This window comes from Castor canadensis, chromosome X (assembly GCF_047511655.1).
Source record: "Castor canadensis chromosome X, mCasCan1.hap1v2, whole genome shotgun sequence".
NCBI classification, from domain to species: domain Eukaryota; kingdom Metazoa; phylum Chordata; class Mammalia; order Rodentia; family Castoridae; genus Castor; species Castor canadensis.
Genome location: NC_133405.1, coordinates 46,252,468 through 46,275,027, shown reverse-complemented (window position 1 = coordinate 46,275,027; position 22,560 = coordinate 46,252,468). Strand labels below are relative to the sequence as shown.

The window sequence follows — 22,560 nt, the reverse complement described above, 5'->3', positions numbered from 1 at the left end:
AATCCACTGGGAGCCCCAGATGGCACTCACTACTGAGTGTCCTTGAGCAGCTCCAAAAACAAAGGGTCAAGGGAAACCAGGCAGCTCACTGCCCGGAGTACCTCAACAGATGGTGGCTGTAAAGCCAAACTTGGTTGATGTCACAGTGTGGTTTGGGGTTAGATATTGTGTAAACTATTCATGAGCTGTGGATTTTTCAGACCTTGAGGCAACAGTTTAATACACAAGCATAAGGAAGAGAACATAATTTGTCAAGTCCTGGCAACTCAGAAGAAGGCTGTATGTTCTTGCTTTGCTGGTCCCAGCTCTGGGCATCCTCTAGCATTGTTGCTGCAAAGGATTGTGGAAGCCCTAAATTGGTCTTCTCTGCTGAAGTGCTGAATTGGGTAGGAAGACCATGGAGGAGACTTTGGGATTAGAGGGGTTTGTGCAGCTCGGTGGTTCAGCACCTAAGGTGGAAGAGGACCCCCAATTGGGGGAGGAGGACAAAGTTTCTTTTACCCTCTAAGGGTTAGAACAGACAGTGATCTCAGCCAAGCCTGAGTTCCAGGTTCAGATTGCTTCCTTTGTGAGCTCTTTTTGTAAATATAGAGGCATAGTAAGAACCAGGAAGTTCATTTCACTTTAAGCCGAGTCCCAAGATCGTAAGAAGTGGGCTGGGTATAAGCAATGGTGGGACCTGTGGAAGCCAGAGGGCACGTGCCCTGTCTAAAGGCAGCAGCCACCACTCAGCTGTCCTCAATTGTTGCCTTATTGCATTCTACCTGGATGGCCCCATCTATCAGAGCTTTTTCTTTTCTTTCAAGACGAAGATCTTAGGGCTAGGGATAGAGCGCTTGCCTAGTGTGTGGAGGGCCTGGGTTTGGTCCCAGCACCGAAACCAGAAAGAGAAAAAGATCATTTATAAGAAGTGATATTAGAAATTCCCCACATTTCAATGTTGGGAATGAATTACATTGATATTTATATGACAAGCATGTTGATTGTACTTACTATCTGCAGGCAGCATTCTAAGCAGTCTATAAATGATAACTTACATTGTTCACATAACAGTCTTGTGAAGCAGGTCTTATTATACCTCATCTTATAGATAGGGAAAATGAGGCACAAATAAAGTTAAATGACTTGCCCATGGTCCCTCAACCACTAAGTGACCCAACCTGGCTTTGAAGCCAGGCTGCCTGATTCTAGAGTCTGTGCTCTTTGTCACTATACTATGCTGCCTCTCATTAGAACAGACACAAGGGGTAGGGGAGAAGCACGTGCAAAACACGATGCAGATCTAAAAGCAATAGTCAAACAAATAAGCAAAACAAACAAACAAACAAAAAAACCCCAGGTTTTTTTGTTTGCTTCCTCTGCTTTAAATCCAACAGACTTTGCCAACTTTGCTATTTTCTCCTGCTTTTGTTGCCTACTTTGTAAGCTCCTTCATGTCTGACTCCCATATTAACAACCTTTTTGTTTTCAGATATTACCAATGCTGATTTCTTTCTAGCCTGTTCATACAATCTTGTCTCTTGGCCTTTTTGTCATTCCTGCCTTCTAACATGCTACTTCTCTCTTTTTGTTGTCCATTCAAAACCCTGATTTTATCTGATCGATATATATAGTATTCATCTACTGAAATAACACACTGTACCTCATAAATATGCACAATGATTTTGTGTCATTCAAATTGCTTTTTCCTGCTCAAATCCTAGAATCCCTGTTTCCGGCCAGTTAGACCCCATGGAACTCATCCATCAATGAGAGTACAAGGACTCACAAGACATCCCTTGCTATGAGTCACAGTCCCTTTTTGTACTAGCATTTGTTTGATGCCTGAGTCACTTAATGCAGCCTTTCCTAATCATATGTTTTTTAGTATTAATCCCTGTTTTGTGTATATTTTTCTTCTCTTCCCAGCAAGAGCATGAGCCTGGGAAGCAGGGTCTGTGTTGACTATGTATTTTACTGTCCCTTGCCCAGTGCCAGAAGGTCTTAGATAATGGGTAAGAAGGGCAAAGTCTTTGGAGCAGTCCCACATGGGTCTACTTGTTCTGTCAATTACAAGCTGTGTGACCAATGGCAAGCCATACCTCATTGAACTTCCTTTTCCTCATCTGTAAAACAAGGAGTAATAACTAACACCTCCTCATAGGGTTATTGTGAAATACAATGCATAAAAAGTGCTTTACTCAGAGTCTGTCATTCGGTAAGCTTTCAACTATGTCACAAGTGCCATTAACCAGCTTGGGCAGTCATGAAATACTTCAATCTCTTGACGTTAGCCTCAGGATCTCTGGGTTCTAGGGTTAATTTCACTTAGATATGGCATTTTTAGGATTTGAGTATTGGATATCTCTGGTTTAAAAAGAAAAACAGGGCCTTACAATCACAGTTTGATTCTCCTGAATGGAAAGAACTGGGGGTCTCGGATGTCTTTGGGTTGAATAGGGATGTGTGTGCCCCCGCTCATGTGTGTGCGTGTGCATGTGCATGTGCATGTGTGTGGGTGCTGTGCAACTGTGCATATATGTGTTTTTTTCAAAGCAGACTTTATGACATGTGTTTGTACAGTGCGTCAACACAAATTGCCTAGGAGTAGGCTTCCCCAAACACTTTAATGTACACAGCAAGTTGAGTCACACTATCGGTTAACATAGAGTTCCTGGTACTAACCCTTTCCAGCCTCCCTACTATCGCTAGGTAAGCAATCCCAGGCTACTCAACAAAGCTGACTCATACTTATTGTTAAAAAATGATTTGCCAAAGGAGAACTTTCTGCACAGCTCTTCCCTCTAGGATAGGAAACAAATAGTTCCCAAATTCAAGTAGACAGGAACCTTCATGGTCCTCCTTAAATATACCCCTAAGATGCTTCGGCTTCACAGCCTGAGGCCCCTTCTGACATTTTTCTAGAAGCCTCTGGAAGACTCTCAGTAGGATATCCAGAGGGCTCATTTAAGAACTGCATGAGCATACCAGGCTCATTGCTGAGAGAAATTCTAGTTCTTATATGTGGGTATGGCCGGACAAGGGGAGTCTCATTGCATAACAACACAGAATTAATTCATTTGAGAGTTTCAGATGTTAGGGTCCCTAAGTCTAGGACTTCTAAATCCTTGGTTGAGAGAATAGTAGAATTATGCACTGCTTCCTCTTCTTTTTATTATCTTCAAGGCAATTCAGCATTAACCGGGAAAAAGGAAGTTGCCTGTTGTTATTGTTCATGATGATGACGATAGGATTTAGTTTTTTTTTCTTTTCAACAAATACACCTGATTGTGTGATCCAAATGATGCTATCCTTCAAAATGGTCGTGTTGAGATACCAGGAATGTGAAGAAACTGAATTCACCAAACATCTGTTAAGTACTTTCGGGTGCCAATTTCAAGCCAGGTTCCTGAAGCCATAATAAGTTAACCATAAGCTAAGAGCACATGCTCCCGAACCTGTTGGTGTCAGCTGGCTCTGACATTTACATGCTCTTCAAAAAATTTCTCTCCAAGTCTTAGTTTTAGCAATAAGGTGGTTACTGAAGTTTTGACAAACAGCAGCCATCCTCGTGAGGGGATGGCTGGCCGTTGTTTCACAACAGGGTTTTGTTCAAACAAGACAAAAATATCTGCTTACTAGACCCATGCAGTGAAGGATGGAAATGGACACCCAATAGGTACCATCTTCTGAGGAGAAGAACAGCCATCTAACCAGGCATATGAGGTAAGACACATGCCGTGAGACTGAGGTGGCTTAAGAGGGATGCAAATGCGAGTCTTAAGTCCTCCTGTTGTCATCTGTGAGATTTGTGCAAATTGCTTAACTTCCCTGCGCTTCAGTGCCTCACCCACAAAATGAGAACAATAAGACTGCCCAACTCATCGGGTTGTTAGGAGAATTAAATTGAATAATGTACAAAGCACATAGCACAATGTCTGTCCCAAGAAAGTATGTGAGTGTGAGGAAAATCACCCAAACACGTTCCCTTTCCTCCTTAGGATACTGCAGTCTTAAGCACGAAGAGGACACGTGCATGAATTGACATGAAGCCCTGTGAGAAAGATATCAACTAATGTTGCAAAGGTAAGATGGAGGAATACATGGAGAAATCAGCAGACAAACCATGGAAGACTTCGGGTTTGTGGTGAGGTTTATGAGTAGATTTTCTGACAATTAAGCTTGATGGGTGAATGCCTAGGAAAAGAGAATAGCAGATGTAAAGAAAGGCGCAGGGGTGGAAAATGAGGCATACATTCAAGTAACAGAGAGTATTCAGTTTTATCTGGAGATCACTTGTAAGACTTCTGCAGGCTCTGACATTCTTTGTTGTTACAAATAACAGAAAGTAGGACAAGAAAGGCAGGGTATTATTTGGATGCCAGATACAATGTTTCTGTCTCTCTGGTGGGAAAGGTGATGGAGCTGGTTGTGGAAGACTTTTGAGCACAATGACATGACTAGAATTTAGGAGAACTTATCTGGCAGGGTTACAAAGGATGGATTTGAGAGGGAGAAAGATTAGAGGCCAGGAGATGGGCTAGGAGAGACAGTGGGGGTTGAACTAGAGTACACACAAGCAAGGGAAAGGAGAAAATGGATGGAAGAGAAGTTTCAGAGCTGTCTTTAACAGAACTTGATACCAATGGAGTGAAGAGTGAATAAAGAATACCCCAGTGGAGAGTTATAATGGTGGCACCAGCTGGTATGATGCTTGCTAAAGGGGCTGGGTTTGGAAATAGAGGTGGTGTATGGGAGGTGGACTTTGAAGAGCCAGTGGGGCTGATAAAAGGAGATGTCTGGCAGGCAGGTAGAAAAAGGAATGGTGCTGTGATTCCCTAAGGGATTTTTAAAACACCTTTGTAACCATACCAACAAAAACAAACTATTTAGACTCTAAGCACCGACTTGATTGTGCCTATCAGTATGTAATTCAAAATTTTAAAAACCATTTAAAACACTATAATAAATATACATTAAGTCCAATAAACTCCAATTTTCCCACATGACTATTTTAATGATGGAAAATATATATGAAAAGCTTTAGCCCCAAATCTCCCCCCTCTCATTCTTTCTCTCTCATGTTGGTACCATAATAATGGCATACATCTATTTTAGAATCCCAGACTGCCCTCTGAGCCAGCTCCCAAGCCACACAAAGAAAATAAGTTCTTTACTTTATGATTGGATCTCTCTCTCTTTTCTGGCATAATAGGATTTGAAGTCAGGACCTTATTGCTTGCTAAGCAAGGCTGTCTACCACTTGAGCCATGCCAACAGCCCTATACTATACCTCATTTCTTAACTACAAAACTGAATTGCTGAACTTGATCACCTACCTTATGAATTAGAACTGTTTCTAAAGAGCAAATCTCCACCAAAGGGTAATCACTTGTCACTATTTAGGACATTTGGATATTTAAAAACATTTCAACCCTATTTCAAACAATATACAAAAATTAATTTTGACTAGATTAAATCAGACTCATAAATTCATCCATTTAAGAAATATGTTGAATGCTTGTTGTGTGTCAGGGACTGTTCTAGGTCCTTGGGATAAATACTGAACAAAACAGACATGATTCCCTGCCGCCTTGAAGCTACACTGAGAAACTGAACAAGTAAACTATGGAATAAAGCAATCTCCCCTTTCTCCATAGGGGATACATTCCAAGACTCCCAGTGTTTTCCTGAAATTGTTAGTAGTTATTACTGAACCCTACATATACTATGTTTTTCCTTATTCATATTCTCTATGACAAACTTTAATTTATAAATAGGACTTGGTAAGACATTAACAATAATACCAAATAATAAAATCAAACAATTATAATAATATGCTATAATAAAAGTTATCTAAAACTTATGAAGTATTTATCTCTGGAATTTTCCATTTAATATTTTTGGGCCATGGTTGGCCTTGGGTAACTGAAACTATGGCAAGCAAAACCATAGATGAGGGGAGACTATTGTGTGTTATGAAAGAAAGGAAAAGGTTTGGGGCATTAGGAGGGCTAGTGTAGGTGTAAGTTGAAGTTTAAACTTGTGTTTAACAAGGCATACCTTGCTAAAACCAGACAATTGAACAAAGACTTGGAGAAAATAAGGGAGTTGGCCCTGCTGATATCTAGGGGAAAACAGTCATAGGGAGAGTCAGCCTCTAGTACAAGTACCCTAAAAAGTGGTAGCTTGCTTGACTAACTAGTTGGTGACTCAACAAGGACAGCAGTATGGCTGAAGCATGAGTGTGGCAGATAAGGTCAGAGAAGTGATGAAGTTGGTGAGGTAGATCAATTTTAGGGTCTTCTAAGCTCTTTTATGCTGTCTTTGAAATCTGGTGTGTATGTAACACTTCTGGCACATCTCAAGTCTGACTAGCCACATTTCAAGAGTTTAAAATTCGTGTGTAGCTTGTGGCTGCCATATTGGGCAGCACCGCTCCAAGAGAAGTATAAAGGGTACTAGAATTGACTTTAGCAAACATAGGGGCTTATCCTTGCCCTCCATCAGCCACCTAGGATGCGCTAACCAAGCCATTTATCACATGGACTATGGATTTCTAACCTATTTAAAGACTTCAGTTTTTACTCTAATAAAAAGTTGGAACTAGCTTTGGATCTGAGCAAAGTTGAGACATGGTCTGATTTACATATTAAAAGGACCATTCTGGCAGATACAATGGGAATAGACTGAGAGAGGACAAGAGTGGAAGCAAGAAGACCAATTAGGGGGCTATTTGCAGTGATCCAGGCAATTGGTGCTGGCAACTCAGACTAGGGTAGAGACAGTGAAGGTGGGGGAAGTTTTCAGAGTCTGGATAGCTTTTGAACTTGGAGCAAAAGAATTTACTGGTGTATTAGATGTGGTGTATGAGAGGAAAGGACTGAAGGATGACACCAAAGCTTTTGTCCTGAGCAACTGGAAGGTCATAATTGCTATAACTGAGATGGCAAGAGGCAAAATTATAAAATCATTAAGACATAGAATATTATATATTATTTAATAATACTATGGAATAATACTTCTATATTCTTTGGTTAGAGAAGGCTTTCTTAGGAAAGACATAAAACTCAGAAGCTGCAAAGAAAAAATTGACAGATTAAGTAAAATATGCAAATTTCTTTATGGTGAAAGGCATAAAATTTAAAAGAAAAGTGATGCATGAGAAGAAAAGAATTATAACATAGACACAAAACCCAGAATAAGATTAGTGATATATATATATATATCATATATATATATATATATATATATGAGAGAGAGAGAGAGAGAGAGCTCATTAGAGAACTATAAAGTAAAATGAGGCAATACCAATTTTTTACCTATAATACTAGTAAAAATAAAAGTCTGTGGAGAAACAGGCACTCTCACATACTCTTAATAGAGGCATAGATTCATAAAGAATTTCTGATGGACAATTTCGCAGTCTACCAAAAGTAAATATTCATGCCCTGTTATTGAGAAATTCCATTTCTAGGGATTCAAGCTACAGAAATAATCACCCAAATGGATGGATATCTAGACAGATAATAATGAAAAACTGGAAACAATTTAATAATTCACCAATAGGAAAATGGTTAAATAATTTACAGTAACTCCATGCTGTGAAATGCAATGTAGCCTTAAGACAGGTAAAGTAGGCCTGTATATGTAGCTGGACATAATGACAGAGATAACAGAAATTCTTTTTTAAAGGGGAAAATCAAATTACAGAACAATATGTGTAGTTTGACCATCTTCATGTTAAAAAATCATTTTGTTGTGATTATATATATATATATGAATTTTATTTAGCCATAAAGAAGAATGAAATGTTGTAGTTTGCAGGTAAATGCAAACTGGGACTGGAGAACATCATCTTATATGAAGTAAGCCAGGTTCAGAAAGACAAAGGTTGTAATGTTTTCTCTCATATGTGGAAGATAGATCCAATACAAATACAAGTATTATCATATACATATAAATATATACAGAATATGCTTCCAAAAGTGGGACTGTTAGAGGAGACCAAGAGAGGAGGAAAAGCAAAATGATAGAGTGAATAATAATGAAAAACATCACATCTTTGTAGGAGCAAGACACAACAAAACACACTGAAAACTGTTGAACTATGCAGGGTAGACAGAAAAGGGTGAGGAAGAGTAGTAGAAGGGGTCAGACTGATCAAAATACAAAATCTTAACAGGTAAAATACAAAAGCAAAATCCCCACTGAACAATGAAAAGACACTGAAACAATGAAGGAGAGGAATGTAAAATAGATCATGTTAAGGGGAGGGTAGTAGTGAGAGGAGGAGGGCAAATGAAGAGGCTAAGGGAGGGTGAATATGGTTGGGGTACTTCATAGCATGTATGAATATAGAACATTGAAATCTGTTGAGGTCACTTTAAGAAGTGAAATGGGGTAGGAGGGAGAGTAATGTAGGGCATAAAACAAATTAAGGTATAATACATGCATATATGGAAATGTCACAATGAAATCCCTTGTATCACTATCATATACTAATAAAAATGTTTTAAAGATCATTGTGTATGTGTGCATGCGTGTGTGCATTAAAAAAGTCTTAAGAAAAATACTGAACTCCTGTTGCTTGGAAGCCTGAGTATGGAATTATAACTGTTGGCAAATGCTGGAGATGGATTGTTTTTCCTTTGTATATTTCTTTGTTTTTTGAAATCCTTTTCTATTCAAGTTGTATCACTTTAGTAACTTTTAGGTTAAAATGAAGGATAAATTAGATTTCATGTATTTCTGAATGTTCCCAAGGCAGAATCTTGGTGGCAGTAGCATATTTATTACATTACAGTCACACTGGGCTTCTGTACAGTGTGGTGGGAACAGATTCTAATGTGTGCTATGTGACCTTGGGAAAGACACACTGTTTCTGAACCTCAGTTTTCTTACATAGAAAATGTAGATAATACCTGTATTATTTATTCTGTTGGACAGACATAAAGATAAAATGGAAAAGCAGTTTAAACATCATAGAATCCTATAACAATGTGAAAACTAATATTTCACGTGCCAGTCAGTGGCCCACTTCTTTTAAGTAAATCAACCGAAAACAAAATTCAGTTCCAAACAGAGAATTTGGATGAGCTTTTAGAGTTTGTTTTAACAGAATCCCCCCTGTCCTGTTAGGTTTTACATAGAAGCATTGTAGGTATTTACTTAAACGTTCCAGAGTGTTGGGGTTTGTAGGAGATATCGCTGCAGATGGTTTTTTGGCAATCATATCTTTCACCGCACAGCTCCTAGGGCCGAGCAGCTTAGACATATTGAGTTAATCAGCAAGTTCTTCTTTATTGCACGAACTTTTTGCCTACATGTGCCTGTGGGTAGGTGGCAAGATATCCAGGTGTGTCGCAGTTTATGCTTTCTGTCCCATGTAAAAGCATTCTAGTTTTAATTATCACTTACATGTTCACACTATTATATATCACTTAAATGTTCACAGACATGGAACACAAAAAGCCTCTGGCTTACAAACACCAGATGCACAAATCTCTTCCCCAATCCCATCTCCATACCACTGAGAGTGCCAATGTTACTTCTAGGGAAGCCATTGTGAAAACTGTGGGTCTTTTGGAGACTTGATGGGCTTAGAAGTCAGGGCAGAATCAAGGTTGAGATGAGCTGGTATGAAACTGCAGAGCCTCTGCAAAACCTCTTCTCTCCTACCATTTCTCTTTATTGTATTGGCTACATCTCTTGATCAGAGATTTATTTGGGGAACACCAGCATCCTAATTTTGACAGTGAAAGCAGGTCAGAAAATGTTCATGAAAAATGATTCTCCCTCTCCTAATACAGAGTTGGTATCTGCTTGTGCAGAGGAGCATGGTGGTTCTGGGAGCAACAGGGATAGATAGAAAGGAAAAAGAAATTTTGGAGCATAGGATATTCTGAGGAGTGAGACTTGCTCTTAGAGGCAATCTAGGGACAGAAGGAGCCATGAGGATGGAGTTATAAAGAAAAGTGGTTGTCAAGGACATACAATATTTATTTGAGGAAAATTGTTGTCCTGTGTACAACTCATGCTTTGGGGAAAAAGAATGTTCTTTCTTTGTCACCTGCTGTAGCTGCTCCTCCTCCCGTGCTCTCTATGGTCCAGCACCCAGAATTCAAGCCAGTGTTGAACTATGTGCTCCATAGATCTGGGAATGAGACTTCCTTATAGCATTGCTTCTGCAGGAGTGTGTATTCATTTTGGGACACACACTTTCCTAAGTTGAGAACAGCCCGTATAAGAGCTGATTCCTGCCCTGAAAGAGCTCACAGTCACTGGATTTAGGGAGAGTCCATTAATAGGAAACTACTAGGAATCATCAGGTGTCAACTGTAGAGTATTGCTTGACTCTCGAGTGGGAATTTATGCTAGGGGGAGCCCTGAGAGGGGTGGTATGCAGGCTCATCAAAACTTTCACATATGATAATATGACTGATCTGCAATAAAAATGTGCTTGGACAGCAAGAAGAGGGAAGAGAAAATTCTAAGTAGCAACAGAAGTTACTTGGAGCCAAGGTTTGGTATTAGACATAAATATTGACAGAGAAGTGTGTAAGGAAGAATGAGGCCCAATGGAAGCAAAATGGCTTTTTAAGAAACATGGGGAAATGAGTTTGGCTAAAGTAAGATGGGGTCAAATATTTTCTGTAAATTAAAGTTCATTAAAAGATCATTTGAAATTTGAGCACATTTCATGTGACTAAAGATTTGAGCAATAAATCTTAGCAGCATTTTTAAGGTTAAGGCTAATTTAACATGGCTAAAGATCAAATGTGGTGAGGACCAGATCATGGAAGGCTGGGAATGCAGATGTAGGACTTTGGACTTGCTAAGAGTCTATACAGGATGTTATTGCTATTAGGGTTGGAATACTGGCCTGTGACTGGTACACAGGATGAAGGAGAAAGAAATCTGGAGATCATTTAGGAAGCTGCTATGGGAGGCCAGAAGTGAAGAGCTGAGTATCCAGACCACAGTGGAAGCAGCAGATTGGGCAAGGGACAAGTCAGAGGAGGCCCTTAGGTTTCACAGCGTAACTTAAGCTTGAGAAGAACTCTTACTAGAAATTCATGCTCACATGAAAGCTTCCCACCTGTTGTGGCATTCTATACCCTTCTAGTGAGCCCCATTTCCAAGGAAACCCTATAGTATCTACTAAGTAACTTACTTTTGCAAAAATTCAGACTCATCTAATGGAAGTCATGAAACATTTATTCATTAACCTGATTTTGCAAAACTAAGTTAGTGAATAACTGCCATAAGGTTCCTAACTTGGGAGACATAAGCATGAAATTCATACTACTGGAGGGTAGTGACAACGGTCAGTGTTTCAAAAAAGTGACATGTTCAGAGTTTGTTCATGTAGAAATGAATGTCTTTTTGCTTCATAACCCTTGTGCTCTTATTGTGAACCTTATCTCCCCAGGAAACCTTATAGCACCAATGGACTCACCTAATTTGTGAAAGGAGGTTAGTGAATCTATGCTATGAGACTTTCATGGAAATATTTGAAATTAATTAGCCTTGTCAGCTTTTATTTGCATAGGTGCTCTTCCAACTGTATCTTCCCCCCAAGTACAATTTTTAAGAAGATTGATTTTAAACAATGAGACTTAGAGAATCTATTTATAAAGAGCTTGAAAAATTTAAATACATGGGTTTATTATTAACACAGTAGCAAATATATCAAGGAAACACGCCCCATGAAAAGTGTTTCAAAGAAACACAAATCCACTGAGAAAGCTCTGTGCCCAGTAAGTAAGCCTAAAGAAGCATGTTTGCTTGGTGATGCCCAACAGATAAGCCTGGCAAACCCCGGTGTGATTGAAGAAACCAGTTTGAGACTCAGCCTAGTCCAGGCAAGCTCTGGCACCTGCTGCTCTCAAGAAACCTCGACACGATGGTGTTCTCATTTTGGAAGGTGTTCCTGATCCTAAACTGCCTTGCGGGTAAGGAAAGGATCTCCAAAGCCCTAGAGGAAACTGGAAATTCAGACTGAAATTGTAAACCTTTACGTAGAATTTTCCTCTCCTGGACTTCAATGGAATTATGAATTCCTTTGAATAATTTCTCTGAATAATTCCCTTGAATAATTCCTCTGAATGATTTTCATAACTCTTTCTTAGAAAATATGTGCCATGCTGGTATTTGGAAAGCCAGCCTATAGTAAAATTGTTCTATGGAAATTCTAAATTGAATTTTCTCAGAAAAAGAACGTAGTTTCTTTCCTTGTTTAGTTTGAAAAGCGAACAAGTAAATTTACTCAGAAACGGAAGTTTATACTAAGAATATTTTTCTGTGTTTTACTTTAGTGTTTTCTTTAAGCTCACTGTGATTGAGCTTAAAGAGCCTGGGTTGGAGCCTGCCAGGGTATATGTGTGGGAAGAACAGAGATTTACTGAGTGCTTTGTTTTTTAATATTTCTCAGGGACTTGTGGTTTTCCAAACCACTGTATTTTGGAAAATGTAGGAGTGATTTATCATTGTGTACAATATGGGTGATTTTAGGAATTCAAGTAGAACAAAATCATTTTTAGAGTCAAAATCCCACTAATTCAGAAAATCTGGCCAATTTTTTTCAAATACCAGATATATGATATATTTTAAATCTTTTTGTATGATAAACTAGGTTTATGATAGATATAACAATATTATATCAAAAAAGAGAATATTTTAAACAAGTAATGTTAGGCAGTCTTTAGAATGAGCTTTAATAGGCATATTTAATGATGCAGGAATATGGTCAGGATAAAATACTATGTAAAAAAGCAGGATATACAAACATGGCAATAATAAATTAATAGAAAGCAATATACTAATGGTGGTTACTTCTGGGTGATGGGATTATAGATGATTATAATTTTATTTCCAGATTTTCCATACTTTCTAGGTTTTATAAAAAGAATAATATATATGTATCTATCTAGCTGTCTATATGTATATCTGTCTATATATATATCTGTCTGTATGTCTATCTGTCTATATATTTATCTGTCTGTATATATGTCTCTCTCTATATATATATCTGTCTGTATAGATAGAGATATTGCAGTGCTGGGCAGCAAACCCAGGGGCTAGTGTATGCTTGGCAAGTATTCTTCCACTGATCTACATCTCCAGTCCTTATACTATTTTTATAATTAGAAAAAAGTGTAGCTTTTCCAAACTATCTTGTAATTGGTAGTAATTTTTTTTGAATATTTGTTGCTAAATGGTAAAAAAATATGTTGTATGGAGTCAAAAGTCACCAGAAGGGGATATTGCATTCATCCCATGACCTAACTAGGCCATAGAGCTGGAAACACATGTTACTATTTTCCCTAACCTAGAATATTCAGTTAAATTTCATTTTAAACAGTGAAAATCTTTGTGCCTCCCTCCAATCCTTAGCCAATTGGTCAAACTCAGGCTTTCTTCACCAACTCTCTAAGATCACACCTTTAGTCAACACTTAATTTCCCTATGTGAGGCCTTAACCTGGCCTACTAGGCACAGGGTTTAGAACAAGTACAAGAATGATTTTTAATGTAACTAATGTATATAATTTTTACTGATTGTAAACAGTTAATGATCATTGAAGAAAGGTTGAAATATGGACATGTATAAATAAGAAAATAAAAATCACCTACAATCTCTTTTTTTTTTTTTTTTGGTGATGGTACTGGGGCTTGAACTCAGGGCCTTCACCTTGAGCCACTCCACCAGCCCTATTTTTGTGAAGGGCTTTTTGAGATAGGGTCTTGCAAACTATTTGCCCAGGCTGGCTTCGAACCACAATCCTCCTGACCTCTGCTTCCAGAATAGCTAGGATTATAAGCATGAGCCTCCAGAGCCCAGGCACCTACAATCTTATCACTCAAATTTGGGCAAATTTCTTATTTTTTTCTTTTCAAGTATATATATTACATTAAAATAGGGCTTATAACTTGTATACAATTTTCCTATTGTTTAAAAAATTATTTAGCATGATGTTGGGATACTACTTGTGACTTATAGACAAGGCCCAGTTGGAGTTACCAATAAGTACTTCAGAATATTTAGTTCTTAAATTACTGTTTAATTGGTTTTGTTGGTGTACATTATATGCTATATATCCATACATGTATGATCTAACTGGCCCAAAGCAAAATACGGTAGCCAGCCCAGCAGATGAAATGGAAGTACAGTGTTATTTGCTGTACTTATAGATGTATGGAAGTCAGAGAAAGGAAGATTTAGGTAATCTATATCTGCCATTTGCCGTGAACCGGACCACTTTAGTGATCTAGAGTGACCAGTTGATCCAGATATGGCTGTGGGACACCTGATAATGTTTCCATCAATGTACAATTTGCTGCCCCACCTGTACTTGTTTCAGAGAGAATGCCACATTTTGGTGTCCAGCATGGTGACTTGCACATAGTAGGCACATAGAAAATGTTTGTTGAAAGAATGAATTACCTTCCCAGACTCCAAACATACAGAAATGATTTTCATATACATATTTAAAATCAATTTCCTGTACAATTAAACAGGAAAGATTTTGTTTTAATCAAAATATTTTTAATGACTTCTTAGGAAGTCTTAGTTTAAATTTCAATTTAGGAAAACTAATTTTAATCAAGATTTTCTTCTGCAAAAGTTCATACATACCGTTTTAGGCACTTGTAATATCTATTAGTTACATGTTGGGAAGATATTTTAATGTTTTCATATCTGGAGGCATGGACTATGCATTTCAAAGAAATAATATATTTGAACTTTGGTTTAGCAGTCAAAATCAAAAAGTGAGTAATCATTTGATTATATTATTTTGTAACTCACAAATGAAGCAATTTTACATGAGGTTGCTAGAAATTAAATTGCTTCAAAAATATTAAGTTAAATATGACTAATTGGGGGATATTTTTGCTGTGGTATATTAGAATAATAATCCTCCAATAAGCAAAGGGCTTGCTCACATTATAAGCATCAAATACATGATCATCACCAAAATACAAAACAATTAAAATCTTTTAAAACTGCTGATACATTTGAGCATACACACCTTGGATTATTTCATTTAATAATAGACCTGATTTCTAAAAGGAGTCATACATATTTCGGCCATATATGCATTTTTGCATTGATTTTTTTTTAATCCAGTTATCAGTAATCAGTAAGAAAACAGGCAATTGTGGAATTTATTTAAATGAAGTACTAGTCTTTATTCACAGTTCTGTTAATGTATACATTTTTCTGACTTTCTGAATTTTAAAGTAATTTTTTCTATTTAGAATGAATTCATCCAAAGGAAAGGAACTGTTTTTTTTTCTTTTGACATTCACAGAATTACCTCCTGTTTAGAATTAAATTTGCATTGTCCACTCTCCACATGAGGCTATTGAAATTTAAAGTAATTCAAATTAAGTAAACATATCACTTCCTTAGTCTTAGTAGTCACATTTCATGTGATTGGGCAGTGTAGAGACTGAACATTTCTGTCACCATCATCATTCTAACAGAAAGTTCTGTTGGACAGTGCTGGGCTGGAGGGTGATGCCGGAGGCTTCAGTAATATGCGCCAAAAGAATGCTGCTGTATTTTTAAGGTGAATCTTAAATTATATAGCTGAAGTGTATTGTCACCATATGAAGGGTGGAAAATATCTGAAAACCATTTTCTTCATAATTCAATTAAGAAGAAATTATGATTATTGTGCTGAGTATTAGGAATCTGGGCAATAAAATGGTCTGGAGATTTTGCCTTGCCAATTGTTGCCTATTTATAGAACAAGGTTTAGTAGCCTTTAAAATATATTGTATCACTTTGAATTTTGGAATTCCCATCTGAATTCGAATGTGATAGTGAGCTTTTACAGATCGCAAAATAGTTATAAGTATATATGTCTTTTATTTATTTTTCTTCAATTTTTTGTTTATTTTCGATGTCTTTCCATTTTTATTAGGATATACTCATTGCACAGGGGGATTCATTGTGACAATTCTGAATAGGCTTACACTATACATTAGTTTCGTTTTAAAATGTTGGAAATGTTTGAATCAGATTTGTAGTTCTCAAGTCCCTGATTTTCATTCACCTCCATCCTGGTCTGTGCTATAAATGGTTTCCTATTGCATTGACCTGGCAAGCAGAGACATGTCTGTCTTATTCATTATTGTTGCTGTAGTGTTTTACACTGTTTGAGCACAAAATAGCTGTTCAGTACATATTCGTTGCTAGGCTCTATTGCCTCTTCCATGGCTTGTTTGGTGTGAGAACTCTACCTTTAAGCATTTTTTTCTGAGAGTGTCCATCAAAAGTTTTTTATTTTGGTTTGTTTTGGTTTTGCTTTTTCTGGTCATAACTTACCACCATTCTACCATTGGTTAATCTCATAACAAATACTAGGATCCAAACTAGAAAACAAAAATGATGGCCAAATAATATCTCCAAAATCTCTGTTAGGGAAAAGTTTCTAGGAAATGTAATGTTCACCAAATCTCCAGTTCTATCCCTTTCATTTTGGACACTTTAAAGCATTTTGAAGTCATAATTTAAGCACAGCCTGAGATATGGCTAACTTCCAGGAGAAAGGACCTAGGTGCTTTGCGAACAGGAAGGATCTACCTCTTCCTCCAAGGAAGAGGACCAGTTTTATCCAGTGAGGTTTAGTTTGGAAAAAAATAGCTGTTTTCTCAATCTAATTTCCTTTTGGGGGGAGAGGCATTATTGGAACCAGGAACGTATGAGGAAGAGAATTTCACAAGCGGCAAAGTGCATGGAATTAGAAGATGCTATGTTTGGGTCTACCCTAAAGCTGCTTCCTCAATTCCTCAATGCATTGGTTGTCATGTAAAGGACCAGCTGCTGTCAGAGTGGGCCTGGCTGTTTTAGAGAATATAGCTATCAAATTCAGGAAACAAGGAAGAATAAGTTCAATGGCTTGCTTTTTCTTTTGCCTTTTCAAAATGTCAATCCCCTAAATTCCTTTTCTCTAACTGCTGCCATTAAGTGAGAAAAATGAGTTAAGGATTTGTCTTTCTGTACTATTTCCTCTGAGCTTCTCATGATCTCTATATCCTTATTGTACCGCCACATCTCCTCACGAACCTCGCTGGCAGATAGGACTCTCATTTCAGTCTCCCTGAAGCATGGGCAGCATCTCATGAACTTCGCCGTCTCCTCCAGTACTTACCTGCCTGTCCTATGTTCCATCCTATAGAACTTTCATACGTTCTGACTTTGTGATGGGTAATAACCAGTTAATCAGATGAACCAGTGCCTCTATAGTATTATCTGAAGTATTGTGATCTATCACAGCCCTTTGGAAAGTTCTCATGGCACTGAGCATTTCAGTAGAGTGGCAGGCAGGATTTTTTGGGTATGGAGCTCTTTGATGTTCTTCTATATCACATGGGTAGCTCATTACCTTAATAGCTCTCACAATTTATGGTCTCAGGAACATTAAATACTCTGAAAAACTGGAGATTTCTGGTCCAAATAGTATGATGTAGATTTGTTTCTTCTTGCTCCCTCCTGCTAAGCACAAATATAGATTCTGGAAATAGTGAAAGAGACAACCACAAGAGAACTCTGAAAGGTGATAAGAAGAGCGCAAACTGGTTTGAACCCTGGGAGAACAAAGAGGCAGACTTTTTAATATCTCCAGCCCAACAAAAGAAATGGTCTTAGTCCAGGCATTTCCTCATCCCCCAACCTAGCAATAGAGAGCAGCCTGGGTAAGCTCATTCATTCCTAGATCAAATGAGACTCTTTCTGATCAGAAGCTCCACCAATAATTGTGAACAAAAGAAGTAATCTCCTTTTCTACTTGGTCTAAAACTCCCCATTTTCACCTAGTGAACCAGAGGTGTAAGGGTAGAAGAAATAAAAGAAATGAAGTCACTGGCAAGTGTCCCAATCTGGGAAGGTTCTTTGTTTCTGTGGGTCTAGAACTCTTCTGCCCCCACAGAGACACAAGAGCAGTAGGGAGCACCTGTAGAAATGACCTACCATACCATTGCTCACTGAGAAACACTTGGTAACCTGGCTTAAGGAAATCCTGATAACAATGCCTGAGAGTTGGAGTCTTGGCTCAAGTGGTGGAGTGCCTGTCTAGCAAGCCTGAGACCCTGAGTTCAAACCCCAGTACTGCTAAATAAGTAAAACTATTCTTAGAAAATTAAGGGGAAATAATGAGATTCTCAGTCAAAAGAAAAAAATGATCTGTAGCTTACATACATACTCTTAAAGAATAGCTGATGGAATTTCCTCAAACATAAAGTAAGTGATAAAAAAAAGCATTTTGGAGCATCAGGAATCCAGGAAGGATAATAGAAAGAGTAGAAAGGTGACCATATACAATAGACTATGCTTTAACTCATAAGTTTTATAAATCATATGTGATGATTGAAGCAAAATCAAATATTATCTTATATTCAAGACAATAATATTTAAAAGTAGAGAAGGAAAATGGGCCTAAATGGAAGTGAGGTTTGCATACTTTACTCAAAGTGGTAAAATACTGATGCCATTAGACTGTCATCACTCACATATGTATATCATAATACCCAAAGCAACCACTATGAAAACTATACAAAGATATGTTCTTTAACACACTATAAATAAATAATATCAGAATCATAAAAAATGTTTAAGTGACTGACAGGAAGGCAAAAAAATAGAAACAGAGGAAGAAGAAGCAAAAGAAACCAAAAACAAATAAGAAAATGGGATACTTAAGAACTAACCCATCAATAATTGCACTAAATGTAATTACATTGTCTGTAGGTCCAATTATATGCTGCTCGGTGGAAATTCACATTAATAATATTGGAATACATCATATCTGTGAATGAACAAGACACAATAAAATGCAATGAAAACTGTTGGACAATACAGGGTAGGGTTAAGGAAGAGTAATAGAGGAGGTTAGACTGATTAAAGTATAATATATGTACAAGTAAAATATCAAAGCAACCCCCCAGAACAATGAACAGACACTTAAATAATGTACAAGAGAAATGTAAAACAGGTTATGTTAAGGGGAGGTTATTAGTGGGAGGGGGAGGGTAAAGGAGGGTGAATATGGTTCATGTATTTTTTATGCATGTATGAATATGGAACATTGAAATCTGTCAAAGTCATTTTAAGAAGGGGTGGGGAAGAGGGAGAAAAATAGAGGGAATGAACCAAACTGGAGCACATTATATACATATATGGAAATGTCACAACGAAACTCCCTGTATAACTATTGTATACTAATAAAAACATTTAAATAAGAAATTCACATTAATTTAATGATATAGGTGGATTTAAAGTAAAAAGGTATGTAATTTTTTTAAACCTAGGGTAGCTGTGTTAATATCTGATAAAGTAGACATTAGTGCAAAGAAAACTACCAGAGACAGAGGTACATTTCCTAAAAATAACAGAATCGCTCTAGCAGGTGGACCTAATGGTTCTTCATGTATCCACACTAAACCTCAGACTCTCAAAATACACGAGCAAACACTGATAGAACTAAAATGAAAAAGAGGCAAGTTCACAAATATGGTTAGGGAACTTTAATATGAGCTCTCAGAAACTGATAAATCTATTAGAAAGAACATCTGCAAGTATATGGAATATCTGAAAAGATAATCAATCAATAGGATATATCCCAGTACAATCATAGTTTTTAAAATTTTACCTCTTTGTATAGGACATGCCACCTAACAGCATGATGAACTTTTCTTCCCCAAGCAACTACAGAACATTCACTAAGAGAGACCATGTGCTTTGCCATAAAACAAACCTAAACAAATTTAAAGGAACTGAAATCATACAAAGTATGTTCTCTGACCACAATTGGATCAAACTAGAAATCAGTAACAGGGATGGAGGTGTAGCTAAGCGGTACAGTGTTTACCTAACATGTGCAAGGCCCTGTGTTTGATCCCCAACACCACAAAAAAAAAGCTATTTAGGACCTCCAAAATATTTCTCTCTGTGTGTTATTTCTATATTTATATATTGTGTTACAAATTAAAGCTGAAAAAAAGACGGAAAAATACACAAGCATATATTCCATTAATGACCAGAGTAATGACATCAATATCTGTCACATAGATTATAGAAAACTCCACTGTATACCCAGGAGAGAATGAGAGTGTAAAAGAAAAATAACATCTGTGTATTATTCATTATGAATATAATTTTGATCTTGCGATACCCCTCCCCCATGTTTTAGGGATAGGATGACCAACTCATCCCAGTTTGCCTGAAATTTTTCTGGTTTTAGCTCTGAAAGTACTAGAAAAATCAGTAGGATTTGCCTGCAAATTAGTCAGTTTTAAAACCAAAATTCACACATTCAAGGAACCATCTTGATCCTGAGCAAACTGGATTTTTTTCTCCTTACTCATAGACCTTTAGGGGTCCCTGGACAAGAATGTAATAACCTGTGTGTAAGGCGAGCCTTGCATAGAAGAAATTCCCAATTTAGTGATTTTACCTCACCATCACCTAGGATTTGAGTCTCTTCACATTATAACTTGTTAAAAACTCCCCCACCCCTTCCCCTATTTCCTGCTCAGTTTTCCTATGTGTTTCATTCTCCCTCTTCTTCCTCACCTTGGATTCTCTAAAGATATCTTTGAAAGTGTTTTGTGACAAAAAAGTGTTATCAGAATGTGAGTACCATTCTTTTTCTGATGATTGTCTTTTCAGATCAAGTTAGTATGGTGCAAGTGACCATCCCAGACAGTTTCGTGAATGTGACTGTTGGATCTAATGTCACTCTTGTCTGCATCTACACCACCACTGTGACTTCCCTGGACAAGCTTTCCATCCAGTGGTCTTTCTTCCATCAGAAGGAAATGGAGCCAGTTTCTGTAAGGATTTTTCCCTAAACTCTTCCCCTTTGGTTGTTCTGACTGAAAACTGTTGGAATAAGAATAGGAAGGAATGGTATGCCAGTGACAACAGTGATAAAACCTGAAATAGAGTTAGAAGATAGATGTTTAGGGAAGACCATCATCTAAGTGAGTTAGCCTTTTGTGTTCTGTTCATATTTATTTATACCTGTTATCTTAGTTCTGTGTTGGTCAACATCATACATATCATGTATTCTAGAGCAGACAGAAACAGTCCTTTTCATAGGTTAAATGAAAAGTGGTTGTGAAAGAACTTCCCCTTCCCCTCTTACTTCTAGAAGACTAATACAAGTTCTAATAGATCTGCAGCTGTGTGCCTAACTTAATATTTGGGATCTGCCTGTCAAGTGAACTGGCTCATTGTGCCAGAATGAATACTGATGAAATGGGATTCCTTAGATTAATGGAGAAAGGCCATGGTAGTGATGAACCCTGGGTAATCAAAGGTAACATGAAGTTAGAGGATAGAGGATGAGGTGGGTAGGCAAAAGGTTTGTAGGAAGAGGTTGCCAGAAGAAGGTGGGTGAATGTCAATGGGGGAGAAGGATTTCAAAGGCAAGCTGCCTATTCCCAGATTTTCCTCACCTGGCTTTGAGGGTAATTCCTTCTTTAAATTAGCCCAAGGATTTGAATTATATACCCAAAAGTATGTGTGCACATGTGTAAGTGACCACATACATAATGCATGCCTATACACATCCCTTAAGGAAAAGGTCTATAGCTTTCATCAGATTCTCAAAATGATGGATGACCCAAAATGGAATTTAGGAAAGAGAACAATTAGTATGGTTTGGAGTAGTTAGGTGTAGCTGGGTGGGCCTTGAAGGAAAGGAAGGATTTGGTTAGTAGAAAGATAGAGGAAGAACAAGTTGAGTGGGATGGGGGAGGCATAGGGGCAGAGGGAGAGGAGAAGGAGGGCATTAGCTTTGAGGTTCCGTGCTCTCTTTAAAATACAGTAGAGCAACAAAACTTGTGGGGAATCAACTGACATAATGCATGTCAAAACACTCAGAAACACATAAAGCCCTGTGACTTTTATCCCATGGAAACACCATTATGATTGGTGGCAGCAGCAGCAGTACCATCAGCAGAGAGATTCTACCATTTTCCATCACCCAAAATGTCCTGACCCAAGGCTTGCATGTTGGAATCAACTGAGAAATGATCACTTTCCTTTGCAGGTGCTCTCATGCAGAATGTGCCTGGCAATAACCACATGATCTTTCACTCTTTAAAAATTCAATTGCCTGACTAGTCTGTCCAACACATTCTTTATCTGTATGTAGACTTGAAATCCTTCTTCTTTTCCCAGTAAGGGGTGAATTTAGAGAGGCCTTGTCAACATATTCTGAAATGTCTTATGCTTGATATTCAAATCAAGATGTGTTCAACTTCCTGGAGGGTAGGCAAGGCCATTCTGAGTTCAAAAGCATAAGTTCTCTTGTATGTCTCCTCTCATGCTGTGTTTTATAGGGCTACCTCCTGGTTGAACTGTGCAGCTAATGAGGAGTTGGAGGGAGCTGTAGGGCCAAAGGATCGTGTGACCAGCAATGAGCTTTTTCTAAGCCTGGGAATTCAGAGGAAGAAGATATAGCTGATTGAACTGAGTGCAGCTTGAGCTCAGGACCTCTCATGGAAGAACTTTAAAGAACGATCTATTGACAAGTATTTAAAGAATAGATTATTTACTTGCCCT

General features: G+C 37.8%; 1 protein-coding gene across 1 annotated transcript in view; it reads left to right on the top strand.

Moving 5' to 3' along the window:
- Positions 1–11,747: 11,747 nt before the first annotated feature.
- The window catches only part of Vsig1 (V-set and immunoglobulin domain containing 1), a 29,594-nt gene continuing 18,781 nt past the window's right edge, over positions 11,748–22,560 (top strand). Inside the window, exons 1-2 of the mRNA XM_074062698.1 lie at positions 11,748–11,936; positions 20,659–20,822. Coding sequence (XP_073918799.1) covers positions 11,888–11,936; positions 20,659–20,822 — 213 coding nt within the window. The 5' untranslated portion in view covers positions 11,748–11,887. The remainder of the gene's footprint in view (positions 11,937–20,658; positions 20,823–22,560) is intronic.